This window comes from Rhizophagus irregularis, chromosome 7, assembly GCF_026210795.1.
Source record: "Rhizophagus irregularis chromosome 7, complete sequence".
Taxonomy (NCBI): domain Eukaryota; kingdom Fungi; phylum Glomeromycota; class Glomeromycetes; order Glomerales; family Glomeraceae; genus Rhizophagus; species Rhizophagus irregularis.
The window spans coordinates 133,826-154,715 of NC_089435.1; the positions used below are offsets into that span (position 1 = coordinate 133,826).

At 29.2% G+C, this 20,890-nt stretch overlaps 4 protein-coding genes across 4 annotated transcripts; 3 read left to right on the plus strand and 1 right to left on the minus strand.

Moving 5' to 3' along the window:
* Positions 1–204: 204 nt before the first annotated feature.
* On the minus strand, positions 205–1,035 carry OCT59_026860 (uncharacterized protein; the record flags this gene model as incomplete). Its single annotated transcript, XM_066136545.1, has 1 exon — positions 205–1,035. One exon carries the CDS (start codon positions 1,033–1,035, stop codon positions 205–207), a length of 831 nt encoding a protein of 276 aa, XP_065993022.1.
* Positions 1,036–2,044: 1,009 nt separating this feature from the next.
* Positions 2,045–2,924, plus strand: OCT59_026861 (uncharacterized protein; the record flags this gene model as incomplete). The annotated part of the gene is made up of 3 exons (XM_066136546.1): positions 2,045–2,183; positions 2,247–2,635; positions 2,709–2,924. The coding sequence occupies 3 exons, from the start codon at positions 2,045–2,047 to the stop codon at positions 2,922–2,924; spliced, it is 744 nt and encodes a 247-aa protein (XP_065993023.1).
* A 202-nt stretch (positions 2,925–3,126) lies between these two features.
* Positions 3,127–3,748, plus strand: OCT59_026862 (uncharacterized protein; the record flags this gene model as incomplete). The annotated part of the gene is made up of 3 exons (XM_066136547.1): positions 3,127–3,251; positions 3,317–3,373; positions 3,463–3,748. 3 exons carry the CDS (start codon positions 3,127–3,129, stop codon positions 3,746–3,748), a joined length of 468 nt encoding a protein of 155 aa, XP_065993024.1.
* Positions 3,749–10,875: 7,127 nt separating this feature from the next.
* On the plus strand, positions 10,876–11,268 carry OCT59_026863 (uncharacterized protein; the record flags this gene model as incomplete). Its single annotated transcript, XM_025328337.2, has 1 exon — positions 10,876–11,268. The coding sequence occupies one exon, from the start codon at positions 10,876–10,878 to the stop codon at positions 11,266–11,268; it is 393 nt and encodes a 130-aa protein (XP_025167049.2).
* Between the last annotated feature and the right edge of the window lie 9,622 nt (positions 11,269–20,890).

Consider the following 20,890-nt stretch of genomic DNA (forward strand, 5'->3'; position numbering starts at 1 on the left):
GCAATCTTGTCTTTTGCTGTGCTTTGGATGATTCGGAAACTCCACATGGGTACATCTGAACTCTACATTTTGATTTTGTGTCAAAATTTCTGAAACTTTATACAAAGTATTACAATCTGGACATACTGCGTATGTCTTTTCTTGCTTAACGATCTTTAAAAGTTTTTTCGCCAAATAAGATGATGTAGGAAATCTTTCAAATCGTCATTTATCAGCATCCGATAAAACTATCTTAAAAAATTTAATAAGTTTATCGATGGTGACATCAGGAAGACGAAATCTCGCCTGATATTTGAATATCCACAAGAGTATCCACGAATCGTTAAAGTCAATGTTTGTGTCAAGATTTTTAAGATCTGATTCATAATCATAGTCATCAAAATCGGGAGCTGTAAATTGTTCGATCAGAACTTCATCTTCACTTAAACCACGGTTATCATCTCCAGATACCTCAGAAGCCTCATCATCATCTTCTGTCAAGGATTCGTTATCGTCACTTTCTGTTAAAGACCTGTCGGTCAAAGAACCATCACTATCGTCGTCATCAGGAATCATATCGTCAATCTTATTGGTACACTTTCGTCTTCCTGGTCTGTCTGGCATTGGTTCATTATCGCTTAGAGGTGATTCATCATCATCATCTGATGAATATTCTACCGCTCTAATTCTTCTTTTTCCTCTTTCATCGGGAGATTCATCACCATCATCACCATCATCATCATCATCGCCAACATCATCATCTGATGTATTCTCTACCACTCTAATTCTTTTTTTTCCTTTTTCATCTGGAGATGATTCTACACTATACAGTTCGTTCCTGGTATCTTTTAGTTTTGAAGAACTCTGAGATCCAGAAGCAATTGTTTGAAGTCGGTTAACTTCTTCTTGATGTCTTCTGAATGTTCTGGGATCCACTAACTTACCACCACCACAATGCAACAAACAATTGCATTCGACAAATTTTCTAGTTTTAGGTGCACTATTAGTAACTTTTGTACAATCTTTATTAATGCGATTTTTCTTTGATTTTGTCATCTTCAATCTGTCAATTTGTAATCAAAATTTCCTCAAAATACATCAATCAGTTAGTTCGCAAGAGAATTTGATCAATTGGCTTTGCGATTAATTATTGTATACATCAGAATTGAATTGTGCGAATATTACCACAATTAGATAAATTAAACTATTTATTTTAATCGGTTAATAAAGAGATTGCAAAGATTGATACAATTTATTTCTAAATATATCAATTGATTTATTTTTTTATTTTTAAATATATCAATAGTATATAATTTATTAATCTTGCGAAAATTTAATACAATTTATTTTTTAAATATATCAATAGTATATAATTTATCCTGAGAAAATTTGATACAATTTATTTTTTAAATATATCAATAGTATATAATTTATTAATCTTGCGAAAATTTGATACAATTTATTTTTATATTATACTATTTATTAATCGGTAAAAATTGATGAAATTGATTTATTTAAGTTTAATCATAAATATCAATGATTCGTAAAAGTTTATTTTAAACTATTAAATAAATATATATATATAAGTCTAATTTTTAGACAGACTTTTTTTTTTCTCTCTCGCTCGTTACCGATTTTTGTAAAAAAATCCTATATTATTCTATACATAAAAATTTACCAAAATTGTAAATACATTCAAATATGACTAATAAAAATAAAAAAGACAAAAAGTCAAAAAAATCTGAAAAATGTCACCATTCGGATAGTGATTCGGATAGAAAATCTGATAAGCAGAGTAGTACCAAACAAGGGTAATTTAATTTGGTTGATTTTTATCAAATTCTTTAATTTCTCAATATATTACTTATTCTTCACAATCGATATCTAATGAAAGTGATCCTGAGTTAAGACGTACAAAAAGACGATGATCAGAATCTACAAAAAAACAAAAGCCCGCTTTAATTGACATTGTTCAGGACAAGGGAAACAGTGGTATATTTTGAAAATTTACGTTAATCATGCGCGATTGAATTCAATATATCACGAATTTAAAGGATGTGAAATAATGAAAGGCAAAAAGCCTATTTTTATTGATTTAGTTGACGAAGACGACGAAGGAAATGATGATACGATTCAACAGAATGAGAGAAATAATGACCAATCGACTCAACAGAATGAGAGAAATAATAATTCCAATGAATCCGGTATGTAGTTATATGAAAAACTATTACAAATCGATTTAGTTTTAACCCGATTTCCTTTTGTAGCTTTACAGATGCAGGTTGAGAAGTTGACTCGCCTGCTTAAGACTGTTACGAAAGGAAAGCAGAAGGTAACTGATCCAAAAGAAAATATTATTGACTGGTCCAACATGGATCTGGAAACTCAAGGTCCAAAAAGCCGAAAGAACCAGTACATGACCAGGTCATTGAATAAGCCTAAATATGTTCAAAAATACAGTATACCAGGATCGTCAAAAAGCGTGCGAAGCAGACTATCTCCATTTCCATCCCCATTCTCTTCCTCTTCATCTTCATCAACTTCATCCTCACCATCCTCAAAATCGGCACCATCCTCAAATTCAGCGCCATCCTCAAATTCATCATCGTTTCTTCATTACGAAGAAATGAATAGGGATCAGAGGAATGCTTTAAGAGTACCATATTTTATTTTAATTCGTTTTAATTATCCGAATTCCTGCTAATCAATTATGATAATCTCACGATTAGGGCGAAATAGTCGGAATAATGGACCGACTTCCAGACGATAAAAGTCTAAATATAAAAAAAACCTTTGAAAGTCAACGAAAAAAAGTGAATAATATCATCCCGGTTATTCAAAAATCAATTAATAAGAAGTTCTTCCTGGTGACCGATGGCGTCATTAAACATGTCATTCATGAACATCATCGGCACCAACGGGAGGAACTTCTTAATGCAAGATGAGGTGCAAATTGGGTAGAAAATGATAAAAGAAGGCGGCACGCAAATTCCCGATGAAGTGATGTAAATATTAAATTATTTTGTTTGATATTACCTTTTCTTATTAATAAATATTTCCTATTATTTATTTAGAAACGTGAAAGAAGATCAAAAATCATCGATAAACTAACCACGTTAAAGGACTGATTGGTAGATAAATTCTACGATGATGAGCTCTGACCTGTTCAGACCGAAAATCGATACCACAGTCCGGAGGAATCGGAAACCGATGAAGACAACCCAAACAAACGTAAGATCGTCATCCAGGATCTCAAATGGAGATCGTCTTCTGTAAGTATTCGAGTAATTTTTACCAATCGGTGTATCTTAATTTAATACTATTTTTATTTGTATAGCTACGTACATTTCTTCGAAATTATGTCAATAGTGCGGCTTCATCAAAGTCTTGACGTGTAAGAAATCGGGAGTATGGTAATTATGCAACTAATGAAATTGATGCGCCAATTAACGCCCCATGATGGACTAAAGATGGCTACAATAGATCCCTAAAACAGCTTATCAAGAAATATAGTGAAAATAAATGCTCTCCTCCAGAAGAAGCTGACGAAAACCAGGATCCACCGGAAGAAGATGATCAGGCCGGAGAAGATGAAAATCAAGAAGTTGTTGACAAAAATCAAGAAGTTGTTGACGAAAATCAAGAAGAAGTTGAAGAAAATCAAGAAGACGAAGAAGAAAATCAGGAAGACGAAGAAGAGGATCAAAATAAATATAAAAGAGGTGTTAGTGTTGTTTCCTCTGAATATGATAGTATCAGCAGCGAATAGTGGAGTAGTCAAATTATATAAATAACAATTTTAGCAATATCGGTATTTCAATAAAACCGATTTTTTAGTATATTAAATATTTTAAATATTTTAAATAAAATCGTAAATTTTCGTAAATTTTTAAATAAAAATGTATGGCAATCGGAAGATTTCTTATTGTTATAAATTTATCAAAAAGCTATAAATCGGTATACTGATATGTCAAATAGTAAATATTCTAGTATTGGTAACTATTAATACCCGATTGTACTCTATTGAATATCCCGATTGGTACCCAAGTATCCTCCTTTTGCGCCATCTTTTGGCAGCAATCGGGTTTACCGATTGATGAAAATTTTTTAAAAAATAGGGACCAATCGGGTGGAATTCGGTCACCTGATTGGTCCTTGATTTGACATTGTTCGACTAGTGCGGTAATAAATATTGATGGCAAAACAAGCAGTGACAATCGAGAGAAGCCAGACCTGGAACACCTTTTCCTTTTTCAAGTCTATTCATCACAGCACAGGCCTCTTTAATGATTAAATCGTCAAAAGATGCAATTTCGGCTTCAGATTTTTTTTTGTAATCGATATTGACAATGTTGTGAACGGCACCTAAAATATAAAAAGTTTGAGTTGGCATGCAGGTGAAATAACAAAGAAAAATCGTCATGTACAAATCAAACCATTTAATAAAGATGTTATTTTTTTTAATTCGCTATGGAAAGATTCTAACGAATTCGTTGATGTGACCTGTAAAAGCAGGGGGAATGTTGATGAGCCCATAAGCCCCATTTCTTTGTATTTTTCGTATAATTTCTTTTAATGTAATTTTGTATATAAGGAATGGAATAATGATTAATAGCATCCTGAACAAGATTTTCACATCCAATTTTTGTTCTTTTATGCATTGCCACGATCATGGTGTCTCAAGTTTTTTTTTCATTAATTTTTTGCATCCACATCCTCATGACATGAACAACACAAAAAAGGACTTGGCACTCTTGTTCACCAGCATTTATGCCAGGAAATGTCTTTTTAATGCTCTTAGCTTCAATGTTACTATTAAAGCTCTGAACGGTTCGGGCTAAACTGGGGAACTGATCCGAAACCGGCTCAAAATTCGGTTCGGTTCGGTTCGGGTATTAGAACCAAAAACCGGCAGTTCGGTTCGGTTTAATCTGATTTTTTATAAAAATGCGAAAAATCGAATAGCCGGCTATCTAGTGATCGTACAAAGTCGAGCCATATATCATTGGATTCGTCTCGACGCGACGCGTCGAATGGTGGTAAGATCATGTCTCTAGCATCGATAGATCACACGTTAACCCACGCTAAATTATTTATAAATAATTGGAATTAGCAAGCTATCTATCGATGCTAGAGACATGATCTTAGCATCATTCGACGCGTCTCCGTGAGACGAATCCAATGAATATAAATTTGTTCGTGTATGACCACTGGATGGCGAATAATATCAAGTTTCGCATTTTTTTAAAATTTTTGAGCGTTAAAAATTAAAAATTCCGATACATGAATTTATTCGTCGTCCAATAGTCGTACAAATATGAATTAGGACTCATTGGATTAGACGAGTCGAATGGTGGTAAGATCACGTCTCTAGCATCGATAGATAGCTTGCTAATGCCAATTTTTTATAAATCATTTAGCGTGAATTAACTTACGATCTATTGATGCTAGAGACATGATCTTACCACCATTCGACTCGTCTCATTAAGACGAATCCAATGAGTCCTAATTCATATTTGTACGACCATTGGACGACGAATAAATTCATGTATCGGAATTTTTAATTTTTAATGCTCGAAAATTTTAAAAAAATGCGAAACTTGATATTATTCGCCATCCAGTGGTCATATACGAACGAATTTATATTCATTGGATTCGTCTCACTGAGACGCGTCGAATGATGCTAAGATCATGTCTCTAGCATCGATAGATAGCTTGCTAATTCCAATTATTTATAAATAATTTAGCGTGGGTTAACGTGTGATCTATCGATGCTAGAGACATGATCATACCACCATTCGACGCGTCTCGTCGAGACGAATCCAATGATATATAACTCGACTTTGTACGATCACTAGATGGCCGGCTATTCAATTTTTCGCATTTTTATAAAAATCGGATTAAACCGAACCGAACCGCCGGTTTTTCGGTTCGGTTCTTATGGATTTCGGCTCTAATCCGAACTGTCTATAATCCGGACCAAACCGACCCGTTCGGAGCTTTAGTTACTATGATCCGCAAGTATGTAACGGGGACCAACGACAATACTTATTGCGAATTATTGTTAAAGCTTCTGCAACTGTATCTGCATTCTCATTGCTTACGAAAAAATGGGCGCCTACATTCCAACATCCGAAAGTGTTATGAACGTAAAGAGTAAATAGACGCCAGTCATACCGGTTGGTCTTATGTGTTGAATCTATAAGCGTCAACCATCCATGGCATTCAAGTTTCTTTAGTTGCTCTGGGTGCACAAACACAGTACATTTAGTAGATCATTGGGAGATGCAGAAATTTTCAACAAGATACCCCTGTTCTGTTAAAAAAGAAACAGATTCCAAAATGTCTGATTTTAAGTTCGAATTCCCAATAAAACGGGTTTCCGTAGGCTCACAAATTTTGTATTTAATATTCGTTACTTCTTTGCGCTTCAGCTCACGCGTACATTCACCAAGATCTAATTCTAACGTCACGTATTCTTTGATGGCAGATGTGATAGCTGGAGGAGGATAATTTTTGGCCGCTTCTATTTCAACTAAACTTCTAATGACTTTTGGCCGTTTCAGCCTATCGACTTTTGATAAAGAATGTGTATGGTTGGGGGAGTTTTTATATTGCTCTACTTGAACTACCTCTGAAGAAGCTATCCATAAAACTTTAATTATTGCAGAATATACGTCAGGTGGTCGTGTCTTGGTTATTCAGCGTTTTTCATTTAGAACATTTTCTTTTTCTCAGGTACTTGATTCGCGGTGCTTCATAAAACGACAGGTGAAAGTTTTTCGAATATCACCGTTTACATATTCATACGAGTCCCATTTCGTCCAAATATTTGAAACTAACGGTCACCACTCGTCATTAAAAACCTCCATTGGGATTTCTAAAGTATGGTCTACATCAAAAAGAAGATCCCGCTTTTCGTTTGGTGTGAGATTTGATGTTAACGTTATAATTAAAGGAGTGGGAGCTGAAAACACAGGAGTAACAGTTAATGGAAAAGACATAATAAAGTGAAAAGTTTTTTTTACTTAGAAAATGAGTAAAATGCGCGATATTGTAATGTTGATACCAATTAAACCAATAATCGTTTGTTATTTTCGAGAAATCACGGGAAACTTCCGGCTAATCCCGAAATCGTATCACGTGATTTGCCCCTGCTCAGGGACGATGATTTTATGCGGCAATAAAACATGAATTATGTATGCAACAAAAGCAAAATATGCATTTTTAAGGTGCATATTTTTTTACGATTATGTGCAAATTATGCACCAAAATTTATAATTATGTAAAATTATGTGCAGTTTTATTATAGTAAAAATCAAAAAAATTAAATTTTTGTATATAAAAAAATATTATTTATAATTAGAATTTCATTTATTCTTTATTTAAAAGTGTTATTGCGTAAATTTAAATCCCTATTCCTTAAATCCCAATTCTTCTAAATTTTAGCACCATTAAAGTACATCATACTTAATCTTTTAAGAGAATCTTGAGACAGGTTTTGACGATCACTGTCTAAAAGAAAATTATACATAGAAAAACTTCGTTCAACGGTACAACTTGAAATCGGCAGCCAAATGTAATCTATTGCAATATTAGAAAGGATTGGCAGTTGTGTTGCCTTATCTTCCCAATATCGATCCAATTCCATTTCACTTAAAAATTCGTTATCTAATCCACAATAAATTCCCCATTCTCGTAATAATTCATCCGATAGGTTGTCAAATTCTTTAATTATACTATACTGTCGAATGTTTTTTCGTAAAGCATCTCCAAAATGAATAAATTTGGGATCAAATACTTGACATGCATAGAAAAGTGGCCGAGCTGGATGATTAGGAATATGTGCAGTGAACTTGACATAAGCTGCTTCAAATGCTGCTCGAAAAATGGAATAGAATTCATGTGTATTAAATCGGAGACTATTAATTAAGTTTTCTAAGAAAAGACCAAAATCATTTGAATTCCTATATGTTTCGATATATGCAGTAAGTTGTTGAAGGCGTAATTCTACAAAAGGAAAAACAGGTTTTTTTAATTGTTGGAAAAAATCAAGATCTTGAACAAATTCTTTAGCATAAGAGGAAATGAAATTAAGGTAAATTGTAATGACTCCCAATTCCTTTTCATTTTCCAAGCAAGAATTAATAGCAGCCAAAGTGTTGTGTTTCTTATCATTATTGAATTCTTCTTTAAAAAAAAGAAGGCCAATAGATAATATGATCCTTTGCATATGAAACCATCCGAAACCAAGAGTTCCAACGCGTTTTGTTATATAAAGGAATTTTGCATGGTGAGGGAATTCCATGCATTTTTAAATAAGCCAGGTATCATCCTCTTCGGGAAGGAGAATTAACAAAAACCTCTTTAATTTTATCCAAAAAACATTTTAAAGTATGAAATTGAGGTAATGTTCTCCACATATCCCTTTAATTTTATATAGAAAAGAACAAATCCTTTTTTATTAATTAGAACTTTTTTATATTAGATTGTACAAACACTTTAAACAAGAAAATTAATGCAAAATAATTAAAAAGAAAAAAGAAAATATAGACCACTATGTAACCATAATTATTATCATGATGAAATTTGCCTCCTCTTACAATAAAAATAATGTCTACCAGCAGCTTACATACCCGATAAGATTTATAATATGTGCACAACACGGCACATGAATTAACTGAGGCATTAATGGAGACAGAACTTCACAATGACATTTTTTCATGTACGCGGCTGAATCTGAAAGAAATAGGCGTGGCAAATTGAAGGATATATTAAAGTGAGTAAGAATGGTTGTGAGAACTTGTCCCATTGTGGTATTATTTACACGTTCAAGAAAATCAACTGAAACTAATTTTGTTTCATTATGATAACAAAAAAGGGTGTTGACAACACTCCGAGCACAATCATCAGTAGTTTCATCCATAATTATAGCCACAGGTTTTGAATCAAAAAGTAATTTAAGTGACTGGAAGTGTTTATCAAAAACGCTAGGTAGGTAATTTTGTCTGAGAGTAGGAGCTTGAGGAATGGAACCTCCATTTTTAACGTGTTTTTTAAAAAATAGAAGTAGTGAATTGACTTTTTCAAGAGGAATGTCTGCTGTTGCAAACGCTTCTATAAGGTCTTCAATAAGTTGTTTTTTTGATTCTGAAACTGCCTGAGTAGATGAAAGGGTAAGTTGTTGTGTTTTATTCTGGCTTTCTTCTTGACTTCTTACGTTAAAAACGTGTTTCTGACTTTTACAATGATTATCTACAGTAGATTTACGCTTCCAGTCTATAGAAATATTGCAATGATTGCAAAAGAGAACATTGTCATCTACTCGAAAAATATCTTTATATTCATTACATCTAGTATAAACTGATGAGGTTTTTTGTTTTTTTGGCATTGCGAAAGAAAAAAAGATGATCGAACTGATAATCCGTAGCAAATTAAATATGTTTTACTGCGGATTATGCGCTCTGATATGGGATAATTTAAATTATGTGATTTTATGATGCGATCAACTTAAATTATGCATTTATCGCATAATTATGCATTTAACGTGAAATTATGTGATTGCATAGAATCATCGTCCCTGCCCCTGCTTTATATGATTCCTTTTTAGGAAATTTTATGTTACACGACCGGAAACCAAATTTAGAAAAACTGGTTTTTTGTGGAATGGGTATCACCAAAAATGGAAATGATCGACATACCCGTGAGTCACGTGATAACAATTAAATACCTAATCATAAATTCCGGCTGAAATTAAATGATCAGTGAAAAATTTCCTTTTAGGATTCTTGTGAAACCAAAAATTTCATTTTTGCTGGGAAACAAAATTGCCTTTTTTTGGATTTGTGTAATGTTACTCATACCCTAAAAAGGATAATTCCATGCCGATTACTTAATTTCGGCCAGAATTATAATCAATCCGGTCAATCCGCGGATAATCCGATGATTCGATTTTTTTAATCCGGATTGTGATCATCCAGATGACAGATTGACCAGATTCATCCGGAGCGCACCTTTAGCACTGATAGATGGCTTGCTAATTCTAATTATTAATAAATCATTTAGCGTGAGTTAACGTGTGATCTATCGATCCATGAGCATGATGCTTTGCACCAATTCGACGTAATAGTCTTTATCGTGACGAATCCAATGATGTATGGCTCAACCTTTTACGATTACTGGATGGATGGCTATTCGATTTTTCGCATTTTTATAAAAATTGGATTAAACTGAACTGAACTGTCAGTTTTTCAGTTCAGTTCTTATGGATTTTGGCTCTAATCCGAACCGTCTATAATCTGGACCAAACTATACATGCTGCCCAAATTATTTTAGGATGCCATAATTATAATTTGGGATGTCGTAATTCATTCAATTTATATATAATTTACTATGTAAAGTGCCAAAATAATTTGGGATGTCATAATTGAATTTGGGATTTTACTTATAATTATTACGGCAGCCCAAAATAATTTGGGTGGCATGTATAGACCAAACTGACCTATTTGGAGCTTTACTAAAGATAATAATTCCAATATTGTAATAGGAACTCTAGTAACACCATCTGAATTTGACAATTTAATTGAACTTGCTGGAGAATTATGGAAAGAATGGGGTCATGAACAAAATTCCACAACAGAGTTGTACGTGCAAATTGGAAGATATTGCTTAGGTAAAAATCCATATAATAGGCTATATTCTTCCAAATATGATACATCTCTCAATTGCTGGTTGTTAATAAATGATGGTAAAAATCAACTTTCAAGATTGGCAATAAAACTTTTCAGCATTACACCCCATTCAGCTAGTTGTGAGCAAATATTTTCTTCTTTAGGATGGTTCTTTAGAAAGTGATAGCAACGTTTTCAGCTTAATACTCTTCAATCAATGGCTAAAATGTATCACTATTCTATATCACATTCTGTTAGTTATATAAGTAAAACATACGAAGAAGAAGAGTTACATGACTTATTATTTGAAATAAGCAGTAAATTGGGAGATACAGAAGATGATGTTTTTGATGAAACTACTATTAATCAAGATATGGTACGAGCAAGAGAATTAGAATGTGTAATTAATTATGAATATGAATTAGAAAATGATGATCTTACTATTGAAAGATCGGTAGACTTAAGTTCTTGGATAATCATTGAAGTTAGTTCAACTCCCGTTTTAACATATAAATCCGATTCAAGTAATGATAATGATTGTGAAGATTTTGATCCCAAAGAATTGGCCAATAAATATAGAATAAATATGAAGGATAATGAAAATACTAATGAGGATTAGAGGTGCGTTCCAGATATACATGGCCTGGTAATTCAGTATTTTCGTATAAATACATAATTCATAATCCTGGTAATTAATTACCAGATTATTTGAAAAATACGTAAATACATAATTATTTACGTATAACGTAAATATTTATATATAACGTAATTAAATTAATATAAATTATATATATAATTAATAGATAATATAGTGTGAAATTATTTTGATCAACTTCCAAATTAATAAAACTATCTAAACCATAAATAGTAATTTATTTATCAAGTAAAAAAACTATAAAAAGAAATCATTCATTTTTTTTTTAACATTTAAAAAAAGAATTTATAATTTTTTCGCGTTATAATATATTTCTTTTAAATCTTCTTAAGATATTTTAAATATGGATAACAGTAATGATAATCAAATACAATTATTAATCAAAATAAAAAAAAACGTGGTCATCCAAAAACTGATATTTGGGATTATTTTAAGGAAGGGCCAAGAAATAGAGGGCATTGTTCAGCAGAATGTAATTTTTGTGGTTGGAAATAACAAGTAGGTCAGCCTATTGAAATGCAAGGACATATTGCTTTAAATTGTTTAAAGGTATCACCTGAAGTAAAGTCTTTATTCCTGGAAAAAGTAAAAAATAATGGACATCTCGGTTATAATAAAAAAATTAAAATTAGCCACAATCAGCCAAAAATAGATGAGATATTTGATTCAATCAAAATTGATCAAGCTAAAATTGAAATGGCAAATCGTGCTATTGTAAAATTTTTTGCTTGCTGCGGTATCCCTTTTCATATAATTGAAAACCCTTTTTTTATTGACCTTCTTCGTACATCTCTTACAGAAGATATGCTTAATGCAGAAATCTCACATGTTATTACTGAAATAAATCTTAAATTAAATAATGAAAAAAATCTTACATTGGATACGTAATAATAATTTATTATAATATATAATAAATTAAATTATTAATTGTAATTTCTTAATTTTTAAAGGAGTAGATAGTTGGACGAGTACTAGTAGACAATCACTTTATGCATTTGTTATTATTACTGGTGAAAGAAAAGAATATATTCATTCAGTTCAAAATTTATCAAACTATTCACACACGGGAGAGTTTTTAGCAAATAAAATAATTGAGGTAATTGAAAATGTTGGAGTTACAAAATTTGCAGGAATAGTATCAGATAATGCGTCTACAATGGTCATGGTAAAACAGTTAGTTAACGATCGATATGGATTTATAATGCCAATTCGGTGCATTGTACATCATATAAATCTATTAACCAATGATATCCCTATAAAAAGTATTATACTTAAAATATACTTAAAATATATTATGAAATAGATTATAAGTATATTTTAAGTATATTACTAAAAATATATCTATAATATACTTAAATTTTAATTTAAATATAATTTACAGAGGGCGATCAGAATTATCCGGCCACTTTTCAAGTTGAAATAATTTATATATATATAATATAGCAATAATAAAAATTTAAGTTAAACAAATTCATTATGTCTTTGTTTACTAATTCAGATAAAATTTTAATAATAAATTCTATCTCCATTTGCAAAAATAACTCCCCAATTCACAGAGATATGCTATTGATAGATTTTTTATAATATTCTGGAGTAATACCTTTCAATGCAACTTTAACATAGTACTTTTCAAGTGGTTTTATCAGAAAATTTAATAAGGTATGCAAGCATAATGTTGAAAAAGTATTATGCCATTATATTACATATTAATTACAGGTATTATGCAAATGTAATACTATGTAAATTATAAATTTTTCAAGTTTGCGAAATTTGCGAATTTTAAAATTTAAAATTGTATGTTAAGGTTATTTTGAGATCTAGTGATTGAAATTTTGAAATTTTGGGTTCATCAGATTCGTCTCATTGAGAGAATTTGAATGGTAATAATTTAATGTTTGTAGGATCGATATTCATCACATGATTACGCTCTAAAAGCATAAATGTCATCTACGATATTTTCTGATCCTGTGATTGAAATTTTCCGATTTATAGCTCTTTTGATCCGTCTCATTGAGACGATTCGAATGGTGGTAAGCACAGGTCGATCAGATCGATATTGGCGAAATTATGATGTTTTTAATATTTTTAAGTTTGTTTACACAAAATTGTAAAATTTATAAAATTCATACTATAGGGTGACTTCATACTTTCGAAAAATATGAAGCATTGGAATTTGTTTATTGTGATTATAAATACAAAATTATATCTTATTTATATTACATTAACACATCATGATCAACAAAATTTTAGCAAAATAAACTGGCCGAATAATTTTGATCGCCCTCTGTAAGTATATTTTAAGTATTTGGGCAAAAATTAAATATATTAGAAATATATTTTAAGATAATTTTAAATACATTTTAAGTATATTATAAGTATTTCGCAATTTTTAAATTAACTATATTTTAAGTATATTTTAAATATATTTTAAAAAGTTTTTAATTATATTTTAAATATAAATACTTTTTATAGGATATTTGTAAATTAGAGTTTGCCCAATCAATATTAAAAAAATGTATGAAATTAGTTCATTTTTTTAAAGCATCTCATCGGGCAGGTGCAGAATTAACAGATGAAATAAAGGAAAATATAATTAAAGGTGGTAAATTAAAGGGGTATTGTCAAACGAGATGGATGACTGCATGTGATTGTGTATCTTCAGTTTTAAGATGTGAAGAAGCTCTAAAAAATGTTGGTATTTATTGATTATTTTTAATTATTTATTTTTAATTAATTTTAATGAATTTATTTAATTTTAGATAGCAAATAATAACCTGAATTACCTAAAGCAAAATATCAAAGAAATTATTACGAGGCATTTTTTTATGGATATTGAAGAATTACAATTAATTCTTAAGCCAATAAAAGAAGCCATCAAATATTTAGAAATGAAAAATGCAACGTTAGCAGATTGTTTCTTATAATTAATAAAATTGTTATATTCAATCAAAAGCTTATCAGAAACTCATACTACTTTTTGACAACAATGCATTAAAGCATTTAATAAAAGGTGGATGCAGTTCAATTTTAGGTTATATATGTTAGCCTATTTACTTCATCCACTATACCGTGGTACGTATTTGATAAAATAAAATGATGATTTTTTACTTATTTAACAATTAATTAATTATTAATTAATTAAAATATCATAGGTAAAGGATTCTGAAATCAAGTATGCCGTAAAGTAGTTTATTGGGCAATTGAAAATATATAGATAAAAATGGGAGGTATAAAAAATTCCAGTTCCAAATTAATTGGGCAAATTGCTGCTTTTCGTGATAATCTTCCTCCTTATAATGATGAATTTGTTCCTAAATATTATACAGTTGAACATTAGTGGAGTTATGTAGAACAAGATGAAGGAGAAGAAAATTTTATCCAACAACTTGCATTAAAAATATTTTCAATAACTCCACACAATGCAAGATGTGAGAGAATATTTTCTGTGATGGGTTGGTATATGAATAAAAGGAGAACTCGGTAAATATTTATTTTATTGTTGCTAGTTATTAATTTTTTTTTGAATTTTAAATTTTAAGTAATTCCTTTCAATTAGATTAAGTGTGAATCATTTACAAAATCTTACGAAACTTCACACATATTATGTTTCAAATGCGAAAACTGAATTAAAGTATACGGCTAGAGATATGAATGTCAAAAATGATGAAGAGTTTATCAATTGGTAAGAAATGGTATATATCAAAATATTAATGATGAAATACGAGAGGAAGAATTAGATAATGAAGACGAAGATTATGGTGATACAGAAGAAGAACTTGTTAACATAGAAGAGTATGAAAAATTTGGGCATAAAAGTAACGATAGTGTTTTACAAAGTGAAAACTATTTTAATTTTGTATCAAAGGAGCTAGTGGAATTATTAAAACTTCAGGAGCCACGAGTAGTTATTAAACCCGTAAATGTTGATCATATTGTTGACCACGGTAATGAAAATTTCGATATAGAGAAATTATTAGACCAACAATTTAGTGTCATATTCATTTGTTGTATATTTTGATTTGTTTTATTTCTTTCAAAATTTTGAATAAAAGCTTCTAACAATTTTGCGTTTTAACATAAAGAATTTCTTCTTAATTTATTTTAAAGACAATAATTTAATACATTATTTCATTTAATTTATTTTTAACAATTTTGTATATGTTTAACAGTTTTATTTAATGCTTAACGATATAGATTAATAATATTTAATGATCTAATTTAACAATCTACTTTAATAATGCTTAAGATTTTCAGAAACTGAAATCTACAAAAAATAAAAAGAAAGAAACGTACGTTTCTTCAAAGTAAATTTCAAAAAAATCTGCCCCCATACACGTACTTGTGTTCTAAGAAACTGAATCTACAAAAAATAAGAAACGTTAGTACGTTTCTTCAAAGTAAATTTCAAAAGAACCCGCCCCTATACACGTTGAGATCCCCCAATTCCCTCTGTCATCAATTTACAGAGTTGCCACATCGAATGGGCATTCCCATGGTCGAACGAACGAATAATCGAACGAACGAACAATTAAACGAACAAGCAAATAATCAACGACATGATTAACAAACAACATAATCAACAAACAACATTTAACAACAATGTACAACAACATTCTTGGTTCATAACATAAATAGCGTTAGTAATATAAAACGTCAAACGATATAAAATAAAATTTAACTTCTCTAAATTTTCCCCAAATTATATCCACTTTTACCTTTAATTTCAAACTTCGATAGCTCTCGCTACGAATTATTACTTTTCGTAAGCGTATATTTAATTCATCTTAAATTTCCATTTTATTCAATTAAAATTAATTAAGCGAACATTAATTAAAGTTTAGGGCGAACCTATTACCTTTAATTAATATTATACTTCATTAACAAATAATTAAATTTAACTTATATTTTTATTGAGTTCTGTGGATGAGAACTATGGAATTACCTTGAATTCCGCTCTCTATTTATACAAATTTTATGCTACTTTCTATTCTATCTATATACTATCTTTTATATTCTTTTTACATATTATCTTTGAATTATCTTTCTAATATGCTATCTATATTTTAAATACGCTATCTTTTAATATGCTATCTTTTTATATATGTTCTTTTTAATATGTTACCTTTTATATTCCATCTTTATACTATCTTTTTATATTATCTTTTATATTATTTTATGTTCTTTAATCTTTCTGACATTATTTTATATGTTCTTTTAATTCGCTTTATGTGTTTTGCTTATAATCTATCTTTTGTGGCTTATAATTATTCTTTCTAATTGTTCTTATTGCTAAAGATTGCTAAACCGCAATTGATCGACTCTAATTATTCTATTGGTTCTTTGTCAATCATTTGATAAATATTACATCATGTAGATCATTACTCTTCCTAAATGTTTATCCTTTTCGGCTAATTATTTATCCATCTACGCCAATTCATAATCAATTTGTTCGTTCTTAATATTTGGCAATTACATTTGGTGGTTGAATTTTATCATCTTTTCGTGCTTGATATTCGGCCGTTTACAACGTACCCGCATTTCTTCAAAATAAATTTTAAAAGAACCCACCCCTATACACGTACCCGTGTTCTTAGAAACTGACATCTACAAAAAAAATAAAAAGAAAGAAACGTTAGATGTTTCTTCAAAGTAAATTTCGAAAGAACCTGCCCCTATATATGTACCTGTATTATAAGAAACCGAAATCTACAAAAATAAAAAAGAAAGAATTTTTCTTCTTTTAACATCTTCTCTAGTGAATCTATTAATTAATTTGCTTTTTAAATTTCTATCATCATTATGGTCACACCAATTTACTAAATTAGCTGCTACTCTTTCTTTTTCTTCATTATACCATTGTAATGCGATTCCTAAATATGTTATTGCTACATTTGCTTTATTTTGTCTACATATACCTCCTCCAATATTTCCTTCTGTTCTTCCACTTACCATAAATGCTACTTCAAATTGTCTAATCCAATCGTTAACATCTTTATCTTCTTTTCCACTAAAAGTTGGCATACCTACTATTCCTCCCATTGCTGCAGTTTGAATTTTATCTGTTAGAGTTTGTCCTACTTCTAATGCATTATCTAATGCATTAGGTGCGAGTCCTATAGCATTTTCTACTATTCTTCTCATTTGTGCTTCTGTTGCCATGTTTAATAATATATTTTCTTGAAATAAATCTTGTAAATTATAATCAGATATTTTACTTTCGTTATATGAATCTTCAATATTCAATGAATTATTCGACTCTGAATTTTGACTTAAACCAAAACCTTCTGTATTTATAACATTTTCATTTTCGCTCTCAAATTCATTCTCATTAAAACTTTTAATATTTTCTTCTCAAATCTCATGTTCTTCTGGATCTAATATTTCTCCAATCTTTTCTGAATCATCTGTATCATCATTTTCTTTTTCAACTTCTTCTTCACTTTCTTCAATTTCAAATTTCTTTAAATATTCGTCTAATATTCTCCTTATTTCTTTTTCTGATTCATTTTTATATTCTTGAAATTTTCTTATAAAGTCTGCACTTAATATATCAACATCTCTATATCCCATACTTATTAATCTTAATAATTCTCCATCAAAAACTTCAATTTCTAAAATTTTGATTAGATTTTTTAACTGTTCTAATCTTTTCTCTATTTCTGTTTCATCATCTAATTCATTCTCATCTTTTACATTTTCTAATTCTTTTTCATAACAACTTTTACATATTCTTTCTATAAATTCTTTATTATATTCTACCGCTTTTATTGCTTCTTTCTTTAATATTATTTTGTTACACATTGGACATTCTATTGTATACATATAATGCCATATTCTTAACTCTTCTTCTATTTCTTTGTCATCTAATTCTTCAATAGTTTTGTAAAATTTCATAAATTCTTTAGTTTTTATTATTTCATATTCTACTTTAAAATTTATTATTTGTCTTATTTCTTCAATATCAATTTTACAACCATTTTTTAACCAATAATTTCTGTATATTCTTTCTATATGTTCGTCTCCTTCATTTGAATTTGATTCTTCCACATTATCTGAACTTTCTAGTTCTCCTATGTCACTTTGTTCTTCAACAAAACCTTTTGTTTCTACAATTTTCTCTATTATCTTATCTGTTAAATCATCGTTCATCCATGGTTTTGAATATTTATTTCTATCCCACCATTGATATGTTATACTTTTCTGAAACTTCTTGATTTTCTCTCTATTTTCTTCTTTTGCAATATTTTCTTCTAAATGTAATATTTCTTTAAAATTTCTCATAGTACCATATCCTTTATTCTTAATAGTTACTGATTCTATTTCTTCTAACCATTCTTCAAATTTTGCAAATCTTATATCTAATTCATTATCTTCTATGATATATCTATATGTTAACAATTCTTTATTCCCTAATAAGTTCTCCTCTGTTTAATCATCTAATATGAACTCATCATCTTCACTAAGTATATAATGTTCACTTATCACTTTTACTACCGATATAATTCCTATTTTTCTATAATCTGATTTATTTCTATACCTAATTGACCTTACAACTATATCACTACTATATCTAACAGTTTTTCTCCTTCTTTTCTCATTTTCTCAAATTCTTTATTTCTTTTCTTTTTACTAGATGGATAACTTTCTTCTCCATCCTTTCTTGTCAATATTATATATTCCATTAATTTTGTATATGTGTTTCTATTATAACTCATTCCTTCTAATATTACCTTTTGAAAAATTTTCCAAAATCTTTTAAACTAATCTCCTATTTCTATTTCATCAGTACTATAACATTTTAGACATGAAGGGTCCACTTGATATTCTTTTCTTAATTCATTATGTTTCTCTATTTCATGTCTATTCTTAATCTCTTCTAATTTATCATATATATCAGATATTTTTACACAGGTCGAAATTAGTTAAATAGGGTATCAATAGGTTATCAATAGGTTATCAATCGGCTATCAATAGGCTACCCTATTGGTAGCCTATTGAACTTGCGCCATAATCCGTCACCAATCGGGCAGGCTGATTGATAACCTATTGATAACCTATTAATACCTTATTGATAACCAATTTGATAAAAATACCAATAGGATACTAATAGGTTATCAATAAGTTATTAATTGGCTAACAATCAGCCTGCCCGATTGGTGACGAATTATGGCGCAAGTTCAATAGGCTACCAATAGGGTAGCCTATTGATAGCCGATTGATAACCTATTGATAACCTATTGATACCCTATTTAACTAATTTCGACTTGTGTTATTTATTTAAACATTTCATAATTTCACTTTTATTTATATTTTATAAAATTTTATCATTAACTTAACAGGACCCTGGAAAATACTTATATAGGTAAGGTCCCAAAAATATTTTTTATTAGTAGCTCTAAGCATAGGTTTTTACTATGATCGCTAAGCATTGTTGATATCTAACCTTAAAAATTATATAAAAATAAGCAAATCAATCTTCTAACCTAATTAAATTTTTATTATAACACATATAATTTATAAAATATATTTATTAATTAATATATTTTATTAAATCCAATTTTAAATATGTTGTGAAGCTAAACTAAACATAATATACAAGTAGATTAACAATATTCAATTAATAAAGTTAATAAACAGTAAAAGAAAAATTCGAAATTAATACTATTACAAAAAATGTAAATTTCTCCATAAGTATTATACTTACACCCATAAAAATTAATATGTAGGTAGTTTCAACCTTGCTGAACAATTTTTAATTAATTTAGAAAGTCGATTTCATTTGACCAAAGAGGTGTAATTACGCTCTGAAGTTGTAAACGGAGAAATGAAAAATTCGGAAGTTAGTACCGTTATGAAAAATGCACTTTTCTCCATAAGTATTATACCCACACTCATGAAAATTAATATATAAGTAGTTTCGACCTTGCTGAACAACTTTCAATTAATTTAGAAAGTCGATTTCATTTGACTGAAGTAATGTAATTACGCTCTGAAGTTGTAAACGAAAAAGTGAAAAATTTAAAAGTTATTACTGTTAAAAAAATATGCTTTTCTATATAAATATCATACTTAGCCTTATGAAAATTAAAATACAAGTAGATTTAACTTGCTGAACAAACTTACTTAAGCATAAAAGATAATTTGATATAACCAAAGTGGTAAGTATTGAAATTATATTTAAAGTAAAACATATTTATAGTAATTTTACTATTTAACAAAATAAACATGTATAATATAGTAATTTTATATTAAAAATAATACACTGGGTTTAATAAAAATTAAAAAGATACTATTAACAGATAATTAATAAAACATTGAAAAAAAAAATGAAATTTCATCAAAAAAAAATTTTTGTTTATGTATTTATATAAAATTGTGAAATGTAGTACAAAATTAACACTCACCGTTAGTGAAAATAAAATAAAAATTAATTATAAATTCAATATATAATATTTTAAAAAGTTATATAAATATGAAAAATAAGCAACTAAAAACTCTTAGTATTTTAAAATAATACCAAAAATATGCAATTTAATTATCTTACATAGTATAAAATTTTCTTAAAATTAAGCATTATAAAATTCTT